We start from the raw sequence: 11,825 nt of genomic DNA, 5'->3' as shown, positions 1-11,825 counted from the left end.
AGGGGTTCGAAGGCTGGCCCCCGAAGGGTTCACAGTCGCCTCAGACGCCGAGCGAGGGATAACCAGGGGTACGTTCGATACATAACCGAGGCTCGGGCTGCGCTCCCGAGGTACCCTAGGACATTTCCGAGACCAGCGGGAACGATCTTGTAATGGAATCCCATCGGAGGGAGGCATCGAGCCCTCGGACCCCGTCGCTAGGGGACCGGGTCCGACAAATCACCCGTAGGTACTTTTGGGCGTGCCTCTGGGCCCCTAGCCGACCCCAACGAACGGGGCACGGACGTCCACTCGGATTACCCGTTTGCAGCTCACCGGAGACACCATGTTCGGTGCCCATCGAGGGTAACATGGCCCACTCCCCCCTCCTCCTTGCGGAAAGGCGACGTAGGGGCGTATGTAAAAAGTCGAGTTTGTCCCTGATCGTCCTCTCGCCCTGTGCGGAGGCTCGGGGGCTGCTCTCGCAAACCCGGCTCCGGCCGAACCGTTGACAGCGTCAACATACCAGCCCGAGAGCTTGGGCCCCGACCGTGCACCCGGGCTACGGCCAGTTCGCATGAGGGAACGACCAGACCAGTCGAAGCGTTACGCAAGGCATTAAGACCTCGAAGGAGTGAAACCACTCCTCCGAGGCCTCGGGGGCTACACCCGGCGGGTGCGCTCGCGCGCACCCACCGGAACAAAATGCAACCGAGAAAGGCTGGTCCCCCTTGCAAAAAAGTGCGACGAAAGCCTCCAAGCGAGTGCTAACACTCCCTTTGAGGCTCGGGGGCTACTGTCGGGGACCATAATTAGGGGTACCCTCAAGACACCTAATTCTCAGCTGGTAACCCCCATCAGCATAAAGCTGCAAAGGCCTGATGGGTACGATTAAGTCAGGGATCAGTCCACACGAGTGACTCGATCACGCTTCGCCCGAGCCTAGCCTCGGCCAAGGGCAGCCGACCTCGTGAGACTTCCGTCTCGCCCGAGGCCCCCCTTTTTAACGGCGGACACACCTCCGGCTCGCCCGAGGCCTTGGCTTCGCTTAGAAGCAACCCTGACTAGATCGCCGCGCCGACTGACCAGGTTGCAGGAGCATTTAACGCAAAGGTGGCCTGACACCTTTATCCTGACACGCGCCCCCCGGCAGAGCCGAAGTGACCGCCGTCACTCCACTGCTCCACTGACCGGTCTGACAGAAGGACAGCGCCGCCTGCGCTACTCTGACTGCAGTGCCACTCAACAGAGTGAGTCTGACAGGCAGTCAGGCCTTGCCAAAGGCGCCATGGGAAACTCCGCTCCGCCCGACCCAGGGCTCGGACTCGGGCTAAGACCCGGAAGACGGCGAACTCCGCTCCGCCCGACCCCAGGGCTCGGACTCGGGCTAAGACCCGGAAGACGGCGAACTCCGCTCCGCCCGACCCCAGGGCTCGGACTCGGGCTAAGACCCGGAAGACGGCGAACTCCGCTCTGCCCGACCCCAGGGCTCGGACTCGGGCTAAGACCCAGAAGACGACGAAACTCCGCCTCGCCCGACCCCAGGGCTCGGACTCCGCCCTGGCCTCGGCCGAACGCTCTCCGCCTCGCCCGACCCGGGGGCTCGGGCTCGGCCTCGGCCACGGAAGACAGACTCGACCTCGGCTTCGGAGGAGCTCCCACGTCGCCCGACCTAGGGCACAGGCCCGCCACGTCAACTGGAAGCGCCATCATCATCCTACCCCGAGCCGACTCGGGTCGCGGAGAACAAGACCGGCGTCCCATCTGGCCAGCTCCGCCAGATGGGCAATGATGGCGCCCCACAAGCTCTGTGACGACGGCGGCTCTCAGCTCTCTTACGGAAGCAGGGCAACGTCAGCAAGGACTCGACCGCTCCAACAGCTGTCCCTCCGCCAGGCTCCGTCGCTCCTCCGACAGCCACGACATCACGCCAGCAAGGTGCCAAGACCTCTCCGGCTGCCACATTGGCATGTACCCAGGGCGCTAGCTCTCTCTCCGCTAGACACGTAGCACTCTGCTACACCCCCTATTGTACACCTGGATCCTCTCCTTATGACTATAAAAGGAAGGACCAGGGCCTTCTTAGAAAAGGTTGGCCGCGCGGGACCGAGGACGGGACAGGCGCTCTCTTGGGGCCGCTCGCTTCCCTCACCCGCGTGGACGCTTGTAACCCCCCTACTGCAAGCGCACCCGACCTGGGCGCGGGACGAACACGAAGGCCGCGGGACTTCCACCTCTCTCACGCCCGTCTCCGGCCACCTCGCCTCTCCCCTCTTCGCGCTCGCCCACGCGCTCGACCCATCTGGGCTGGGGCACGCAGCACACTCACTCGTCGGCTTAGGGACCCCCTGTCTCGAAACGCCGACACATTCCATCTTAAAGGTAACGACCCACGTTAATCAACAACACATAATGATAGTGGAACCATAAAACCATAGAAAATAACGCTTTATAGAAGAAAAGATTATAAAATTAATTACACAGATGAGAACTAAAGGATAAGACGACCTATTAAGTCTAACTAGTTTATAATTCGCCTATACAATACTGTAATAAGTATTTGATATTTATAGATTAGTTAGGATCAATAAATTTGTCTGTTTATTCTTTATCTATATAATTAGTTTTGTAATTATATTATACTCATTACTAATAATTGTCATTCAAACGTGAAACCAATTTATTTATTTGTAAATGACGTGAGAACTTTATTCTCCAATATCTCCGATAGTGTCATTTCCATTATCATAAAGGGACGACTCGCCACTTTTGCGTTGACCACTAGTCAAGGCCTTGGATGTTAGAGATGGTCAAATGGGCCACCCGGCCCAGCTCGGTCCAGGTTCGGTGAAGTTCGACCCGTTTTTAGTTTGGCCCGCCAGGCACGATTAGAAAACCAGGCCAGGCCGTCTAAGCCTACATGCTCGATTTCCTGTCTGAGCCCGGCTCACAGCGGGTCTAAACGGGCCGGGCCGTTTAGCACGAAAAAAACGGGCCGATAAACGGTCTAATCGAGTCGGGAAACATGTTTTAGTGTAAAAAAACGGGCTTAGAGGTAAACGGGCCGTGTCGGGGCTAACCCACCGTGCCTAGTTTCATGTCCGAGCCCGACCCACTTATTCGTGCCGAGCCGACCGCACACTCATAGAACCGGACCTGTCGGGCTCGGACCAGGCCCAAACAGCGGGCTTCGTGCCGGGCTCGCAGGCCTCGTGCTTATTAGACATCTATAAATATTACTTAAAGTCTCCATTCTAATTGATTATTGCACACTCCCTGCATTCTTGCTGCTGCAAACATGGCATCACCACTCTGCATATCCGTATTGTTGCTCATCATGTCCACCTCCACTGCTGCCATCGCTGTAGCTCCGTCGTCTCGTTCAGGTCGCCCGAGCAAGCGAAACGGTAGCAGCACTGACCTCGCCGCGCTGCTGGCTTTCAAGGCGCAGCTCTCCGACCCCGCCGGCGTCCTCGGCGGCAACTGGACCGCCACCACGTCGTTCTGCAAATGGGTGGGCGTGTCGTGCGGTGGTCGCTGGCGGCAGCGCGTGGCTGCCATCGAGCTGCCAGGCGTCCCTCTCCAGGGATCGCTCAGTCCTCACCTCGGTAACCTATCTTTCCTCTCCGTGCTCAACCTCACCAACGCCAGCCTCGCCGGCGCAATCCCAAGCGATATCGGCAGGCTGCGTCGCCTCAAGGTCCTTGACCTCGGCCACAACGCCCTGTCCAGTGGCATCCCGGCCACCATAGGCAACCTCACGAGGCTCCAGCTCCTTCACCTCCAGTTCAACCTCCTCTCTGGCCCGATCCCAGCGGAGCTGCGGCGCCTGCGTGAGCTCCGCGCCATGAAGATCCAGAGAAACTACCTCGCTGGCTCCATACCGAGCGATCTGTTCAACAACACCCCCCTGCTGACTCACCTAAACATGGGCAACAACAGCCTTTCAGGGCCGATACCACGCTGCATCGGCTCGTTGCCGCTGCAGTACCTCAACTTGCAGGTCAACAATCTCTCCGGGCTGGTGCCACAGAGCATCTTCAACATGTCTTCCTTGCGTGTTCTAGGCCTGGCCATGAATACGTTGTCCGGGGCTTTAGCTATGCCGGGAGGACCGAGCAACACAAGTTTCAGTCTGCCTGCTGTGGAGTTTTTTTCGGTCGGTCGAAACCGATTCAGCGGCCCGATTCCATCCAAGTTGGCTGCTTGCCGGCACCTCCAAAGGCTCTTCCTGTCCGAGAATTCGTTCCAGGGCGTCGTCCCTGCATGGCTCGGCGAGCTGACGGCTGTCCAAGCCATCGGCCTGGACGAGAATCACTTGGATGCAGCTCCAATCCCTTCTGCACTCAGCAACCTCACCATGCTACGTGAGCTAGACCTCCATGCATGCAACCTCACAGGAACCATTCCGCTAGAATTCGGACAGCTACTCCAGCTTTCAGTGCTGATTCTTTACGACAACCTACTGACTGGACATGTTCCTGCTTCTCTCGGTAACCTGTCTAACATGGCGAACCTGGAGCTGCAAGTAAACATGTTGGATGGGCCGTTGCCTATGACGATCGGTGACATGAACTCGCTGAGGTTACTTGTAATCGTAGAAAACCATCTGCGCGGGGATCTCGGATTCCTGTCTGTTCTTTCCAACTGCAGGATGCTTTCAGTTTTCCAATTCAGCACGAATCATTTCGCAGGGACCCTCGTCCCGGACCACGTTGGGAACCTCTCAAGCAATATGCGAGTATTCGCTGCATCTGACAACATGATAGCCGGTAGTCTTCCAGCTACTATCTCGAACTTGACTGATCTTGAGATTCTAGATCTCGCAGGAAACCAGCTTCAGAACCCAGTCCCAGAGCCAATCATGATGATGGAGAGCATCCAATTTCTTGACCTCAGCGGAAATAGGCTCTCTGGCACCATTCCCTGGAATGCAGCTACGAACTTGAAGAACGTTGAGATCATGTTCCTTGACAGCAACGAGTTCTCCGGCTCCATACCTAGCGGCATCGGTAATCTCTCCAACCTAGAGCTCCTAGGACTACGTGAAAACCAGTTCACGTCTACCATACCAGCGAGCCTGTTCCATCATGATAGGCTCATCGGAATAGATCTGTCTCAGAACTTGCTGAGTGGCACACTGCCAGTTGATATAATTTTGAAGCAAATGAACATAATGGATCTGTCCGCCAACCTCTTAGTTGGCAGCCTACCGGATTCACTTGGACAGCTTCAGATGATGACCTACCTGAATATATCACTCAATTCGTTCCACGGCCCGATCCCGCCCTCTTTTGAGAAGCTGATCAGCATGAAAACTCTAGACCTCTCCCATAACAATATCTCCGGAGCCATCCCAAAATACCTGGCTAATCTTACCGTGCTCACTAGTTTGAACCTGTCCTTCAACGAGCTTCGAGGCCAGATTCCAGAAGCAGGCGTCGTCTTCTCAAACATCACGCGGCGATCCTTGGAGGGGAACCCAGGGCTATGCGGCGCTGCACGCTTAGGGTTTCCTCCATGCCTAACTGAACCACCCGCTCATCAGGGCTATGCTCACATTCTGAAATATTTACTCCCCGCAGTCGTCGTCGTCATCACATCTGTTGGAGCTGTAGCTTCCTGCCTATGTGTAATGCGTAACAAGAAACGACATCAAGCAGGGAATTCTACTGCCACGGACGACGACATGGCTAACCATCAGTTGGTCTCCTACCACGAGCTCGCTCGTGCTACCGAAAACTTCAGTGATGCTAACCTGTTGGGGTCTGGAAGCTTTGGGAAGGTTTTTAAGGGCCAGCTGAGCAATGGCCTGGTGGTTGCCGTAAAGGTCATACGCATGCATATGGAGCAAGCTGCTGCAAGGTTTGACGCAGAGTGTTGTGTGCTTCGAATGGCTCGGCATCGCAACCTGATAAGGATACTGAACACCTGTTCCAACCTGGACTTCAGAGCGCTGGTGCTCCAGTACATGCCCAACGGGAGCTTAGAGGAGCTCTTGCGCTCCGACGGAGGAATGCGACTAGGGTTCGTTGAGAGGCTGGACATCGTGCTAGATGTGTCCATGGCAATGGAGTATCTGCACCACGAGCACTGCGAGGTGGTCCTACACTGCGACTTGAAGCCTAGCAACGTGCTGTTTGATGAGGACATGACCGCGCATGTGGCGGATTTTGGCATTGCGAGGATCTTGCTTGATGATGAGAACTCCATGATCTCCGCGAGCATGCCTGGAACAATTGGATACATGGCACCAGGTACGTGTTTAGGCTGCTGCGTCAAATTAAGGTGCAAAAAACAAAGAGAAAATGTTGTTTTTTACTCATAAAACTCATCAGAGAAGTAGCATCAGACAAAAAAATTGTTTTTTTAACTAACCTGCATCAATTCCTATTGGCCAATTACCAAATAGAAGGGAAATACAAATACTGCTTTTTGAGGGGTCTATCAAACCCATTTCCTAGACATTTGGGAAATACTCAGTACCTCTTCTCCACAGCTGTTGCATTCATTTGATTAATCAACAATAACCATCCAGCATTGAGTTGTCCCGCTATATTTAATCATGTAGCATGTGTAAGTGTGATGCTATTGTTCCATCTTATTTATTTGTGTATATGAATTTTATGGATAGAGTATGGCTCTGTTGGAAAAGCTTCACGGAAGAGCGACGTGTTTAGCTATGGGATTATGCTCCTTGAAGTCTTCACTGGAAAGAAACCCACAGATGCTATGTTTGTTGGTGAACTGAGCCTCAGGCATTGGGTCCATCAGGCATTTCCTGAAGGGCTTGTCCAGGTCGTGGATGCTCGTATTCTACTCGATGATGCTTCTGCTGCTACCAGCAGCCTGAATGGATTTCTTGTGGCAGTGATGGAGCTGGGTTTGCTCTGTTCAGCTGACTCGCCGGACCAAAGAACGACGATGAAGGATGTGGTGGTGACGCTAAAGAAGGTCAGGAAAGATTACATCAAAACGATCGCAATGAGTACGAGTGCTACCCAGGAGCAGTGACTGTTTGTTCGCTGCGGTTTGCTGTGGCTTTAATCCAGTTATAACTATAACTTATACAGTATTTTATCTTTATAGATTATAGCTGTACAACACAGCTTGTACCAGCAGCTCGTCTCCAAGCCCACGTGTTTCCCTAGCTTTATTTGGATGCGCATATATGAAACTCGATTATTCATGTATAAGTGGATTGAAGAAGATACTATTTTTTCTTCCTCTTCCTAGATGAGCAAATAATACATATAATTATCTTAATCGTTTAACCAATAATAATTCATCAAGAAGATGATAAATAACTATATATATTACATGTATTTTTTTCTCTCTCGGTTTGGCTGCTGCACGCATCATGCAGGCCTTAATTTCATTTGGGAGAGAAAGTGTTACGCACAACGGCCGGGAGTAGAGATGATAATGGGTACCCGCGACCCGATACCCGATGGGTATTTACTCTATTAGGGTATGTATGTGGACTAAATATTCTACCTATGTGTATGTTGTTAGGCAAAAATCTTCACCCAATGGGTAAACGGGTATTAAAACGTTCTACCTTCACCTATACCCGTTAACTTATGGGTATAAAATACCCAATATAAACTTAGCCCAAGCATGAACTTGGACTTTAGTCATCCATCTTTTTTACTATTTAACAACATTTTAGGCCATAATGTCATAGAAGGCTTAACGACAATTTAATGACCATGTAATGGAACATATAATGTGCTATGTAGTATTGTCCTAGTGTTACTATTTTATCTAATTTCTTTGGTGTTGAATGGATGGTTAAATGATGCTATAAATTTTGTAATGATATTTGGATAGATATACTTGACATTTGTATAATATAATATTTTGATAGATGTTTAATTTTTGTGGGTACAGGTGACCCGATGGGTGATCCATACCCACATAGGTATGGGTATGGGGTAAATCCATACCCACCAGTGTATATGGGTGATCCGATGATGTTATTTTTTATCGTGAGTATGGGTATGAGGTAGTAATACCCGGTGGGTATTTACCCATTGCCATCTCTAGCCGAGAGCAGTGCATATTTTTTTTATGGTGGGGCATTTGATATTGGTAGCTAACATTCACTACCTAGGTAAAGATTTATCTAAATAGTTAACGATCTATTTAGATGTATTTTATCTAAATAGTTAACGGCCGAGAGCGGGAAGGGGAAGACCGGAGGAACCAAGGAAGACAACGTGGTCGGAAACTTCCCTGCTCTTTCTCTTTCCAATAATTTTCAATAAAAATTCCCTAAATATTATAATTTTTAGCACTGTTTGCCCTAGTTTCACACCCAATTAGCTAAAAGCAAATACATGATTAAGAAAATAAAAGACTCTACTAACCCCTCGTTCTAACTCTCCTGGATTCCGTCAACAATTAAGTGTCTACTACGATATCTATATATATATCACTAAATTAAATCTTATTTAAATGAAATATCGCTGCCTATCTATACATACAGGTGCATCATTGATGTACTGGCTAGGCTTAGTTTTATACTCTGTGGCTCTGTGCAGAGACACTTTTGTATTATAGAAAGCAGAGTGGGTCTTAATAAACCGTATCACTACTCTACTGCTGGATTAGCACCAGTATATCGATCATATATACGATAAAAAAAATGTGTAATTGATCCCATCGATCATGTGATGCCTATTAGGCTATCTACACTGCATAACGCTAGATGTTTCGGTAGACCATGTATGTGGCTTGCTGTGTCTTTAATCCGGCTGCAGTTTCTATAGTATTTCGTCTCTATGAATTATAGCTGCAGTAACAGGTAGCTTAAAGTTTATCCAGCATGTAGAGTCAGTTCAAGTGCCTTTATTTTGGGAGGACATATAATCTAAAACATGGAGTGATGTACCTTGGCATGTGAAAGCTCATCATATACCAGCCGGTCTTGTTATCCGAGAGAGAGAGTATTATTAATTGTAACAAGGGTTAATTAGACGGGTGCCATTACATTTTTTTTTTTATTTTGATACATGCCATTGAACTTTTTAGGCTTTTAATTTTGCCATTGAACTTCTTCTTAGATTTAGAATATACCATGTTGTGCTGGTTTTTAGAATCACGTGCAAGACGTGTGCCATTACAATTTTTCTGGTTTTGATACATGCCATTGAACTTTTTAGGCTTTTAATTTTGCCATTAAACTTTTCTTAGATTTAGAATATACCATGTTGTATGTTGTGCTGGTTTTTAGAATCACGTGCACCGGCAAGTATTCGTATTTTTCTATTTCCAATGCTACCCCTGACTTTGCTTTGAGCGATCTATTTGTTTCCGGCGGGCACCCAGCCGCCGCCCGCGCCGGAGTTCCCTGCGCCGAAGATCGCCCTCTTGCCGCGTTGGAGCTCGCCTGCTCGCCGGGGGGACTCGTTTGGACGCCAGTGTTCGTCGTTGGAGCTCGCCTGCAGACTTGCAGGTGCAAATAATATTGTTTCTGAACAAATGACAAACATATGGTACTGCTTTCAGTAGTTTGCAGTTGTGAGATTTCTCGTACTGGGATTCCAATATCATGGCACACCCTGTTCCAAAGAAATACAGCATATGTTGCAAGGCATCAGCATTTGGTAATTATCTCTAACTCATGATAACTCAGTCAGGATAACAACGTCAATCACTCCCTCTTACGCAACTCCTTTAGTATGCGATTATTAGGTCTAGCATATGTCACTGGACCTAGTGCAGAAAGTACAGAGTGCAAAAGTATGAGATCAAACAAGGTAATCTCAAAGCAAGCATAAGATGCCTCTCAGCTACTTTATCAGTATACAGTATCCTGAAATTTTCTTCACTCTCTCCAAAATCATATAAGATGATAAAGCCAAAGCACGCGGAATTCAGAGTATCAAAGAATATTTACTCTATCACTATCTGACGTATAATCCCAAGAACTCCATCACTCAATGGCGCTGTTTGCACTTCAAACTTAGTAGGCATTGTTTGATTCGAGAATTTTCCTTTCCTCTCGCGTCCCTCTCCTATGGAGAAATACATCAGTTATTGTACAGAAGTAAAAAAAATATTCAAAATTCCAAAATGACAATGCACTTGTTTAAGTTTAGAAATTGCAGTAAACACCACTAGTAGTGAAGATCCATGTGGCTGGCTATATGCTGCGGGTGATTCTAGAGACATCAGGTAAATACAACAATAAAATCTGAAAAGCGTAGAGACATCTGGTAATTCCTTGGAGGCTTGGACATCCTAGAATCCACTCATAGGAAGGCACCAAGGGTTGTCATTTTAGCCCAGACAATTAATCAGTAAGTGCGTTTATATGATGATAGGACAATGATTAAGGCAGCAGCAGCAGCAGCAGACGTAAATAGTAGAGTAGAAGGATCTGAAATGGTGAAAAAAATTGCGAAAGGAAAATGCATATGACCTTCACTTGTGGTTGCCATTACATGGATGGTTATACTCATTTCTCGGTTCTGAGGAACAAAAACAGCATAATACTAGTTAAGTGATGAGTACTGAGAACTCTATAATATCATTGGCATTCATCAGTATAAGTGCAGAAGGATTCTCCTTCATATTGTATCGGTAAAAAAAATCACAAGAAGGTGTCTTAGAAGTTGGACTTGTTTGTTGGCAGACAACAAAGAAGTTTGTGACAGCGCCTTCAAGAATGTGATCCCCTTCATTAGTCAGCAAGAGCTCAGTGACCCCAGGAGGGCCTCATCTTTTCCAAGCTCTTCCGGATCCTACGTGCGGTAAGGAATGGAACATCAGCTCACCATCTTAGGCAGCAACCAAAACTTGCAGGAAGATTGCAATGAATCACATCAGTTATATAGAACAAATAGGAGAAGAATAAGATTAAATAAAAGAAGAAACAGGCGAACCCAGGACGCGTACTTGGCTGGCAGCGGCGGCGTCCCTTCCCCGACTCTCCGAATACCGGCGGGGTATACGTACCCACGTGGACGACGTCGAGGCTGGGCCCGCCACCGCCAGAAATGGGATCGGCTCCCCTGATCAGGGCCGTGAGCGCCAAATCCTCGTCCTGGTCATGGGTATCCTAGTGCGCATCTCGCAGATGGCGACCCGTACGGAGGGGTTCACGAGAGAATGGATGGATAGGAAGTCGAGGTCGAGGGCGAGCGATCGGGGGAGGGGGAGGCCGAGCAGGTTGGGGTGGGAACGGGAAAGGAGCGTGGCAAATTCGGCGAGGCGGCCGAGGTGGGGTGTCGACCAGAGGAGGGTTCCAGGGGCAGTGGCGTAGGCGCCCGGAGTGGAGTCGAGGAAGGAGGGGCGTGCGGGGAGATGGCGCCATTGCTGACGAGCACGGCCGCCGGCGACGACATGCTCAACTGAACTGATGGTGGTGTTAACTGGGCAGGATTCAGGAAGACCGGGCAGGTGGTAGTAGAGCGGTGAATGATCGGACGGTCGTGGACACCAACCACTCTACCAGATTGAGGATCGCACGAGTACACCTACAGCTGAAAGTTGGGTCGGCACAGTCCGGACCATCGTGTTTTGGGTTATTTTTTTTCGAACCAGCATGATAATAAACAATTTTGAGCTCGGTTATAGTATGATCCAAAAGCACAGTGGATTGATGTATCGTGCCAACGAGTCAAGAACGACCTATAGAAAAAATTAATATATAGAGTGGATATATTGGAAGCCTCCCGGTCGTCCTCTGGTCTGCACTAGCCACTCCTAGGTTCACACACTGACACACAACAACCAGACACTACACTACAGTAAACGAAACAATTTCCGACGATTAAAGCCATCGGAAATAACACGTCGAAAATAGTGTTAGGTCCGACGGCAGCTGTCGGACATAA

General features: G+C 49.5%; 1 protein-coding gene and 1 pseudogene across 3 annotated transcripts; one reads left to right on the top strand and one right to left on the bottom strand.

Annotated features, from left to right (window-relative positions):
* The first annotated feature begins 3,268 nt into the window (after positions 1-3,268).
* LOC103640836 (receptor kinase-like protein Xa21) lies at positions 3,269-7,034 on the top strand. 3 transcript variants are annotated; one of them, XM_035963339.1, is made up of 3 exons: positions 3,269-4,157; positions 4,527-6,236; positions 6,614-7,034. In XM_035963339.1, exons 1-3 carry the CDS (start codon positions 3,278-3,280, stop codon positions 6,991-6,993), a joined length of 2,970 nt encoding a protein of 989 aa, XP_035819232.1. In that variant the 5' UTR covers positions 3,269-3,277; the 3' UTR covers positions 6,994-7,034. The 3 variants fall into 3 exon arrangements, with proteins under 3 accessions (XP_035819232.1, XP_035819231.1, XP_020400863.1); XM_035963338.1 differs by having other exon boundaries at positions 3,269-4,267; positions 4,502-6,236; XM_020545274.3 differs by having other exon boundaries at positions 3,269-4,368; positions 4,786-6,236.
* Positions 7,035-9,625: 2,591 nt separating this feature from the next.
* On the bottom strand, positions 9,626-11,458 carry LOC103640835 (uncharacterized; annotated as a pseudogene).
* Between the last annotated feature and the right edge of the window lie 367 nt (positions 11,459-11,825).

The sequence above is a fragment of the Zea mays genome, chromosome 10 (genome assembly GCF_902167145.1).
Source record: "Zea mays cultivar B73 chromosome 10, Zm-B73-REFERENCE-NAM-5.0, whole genome shotgun sequence".
NCBI classification, from domain to species: domain Eukaryota; kingdom Viridiplantae; phylum Streptophyta; class Magnoliopsida; order Poales; family Poaceae; genus Zea; species Zea mays.
The sequence above is the reverse complement of the archived record's forward strand: the minus strand, read 5'-3'. Positions and strand labels throughout refer to the sequence as shown.

Coding starts and splice junctions, on each gene's coding strand:
- LOC103640836 (XM_035963338.1), top strand. CDS start 3,278: ATGGCATCACCACTCTGCATATCCGTATTGTTGCTCATCATGTCCACC. Junction 4,268..4,501: donor GGCTCGGCGAGCTGACGGCT/GTCCAAGCCATC, acceptor GCGAACCTGGAG/CTGCAAGTAAACATGTTGGA. Junction 6,237..6,613: donor AATTGGATACATGGCACCAG/GTACGTGTTTAG, acceptor TTTTATGGATAG/AGTATGGCTCTGTTGGAAAA.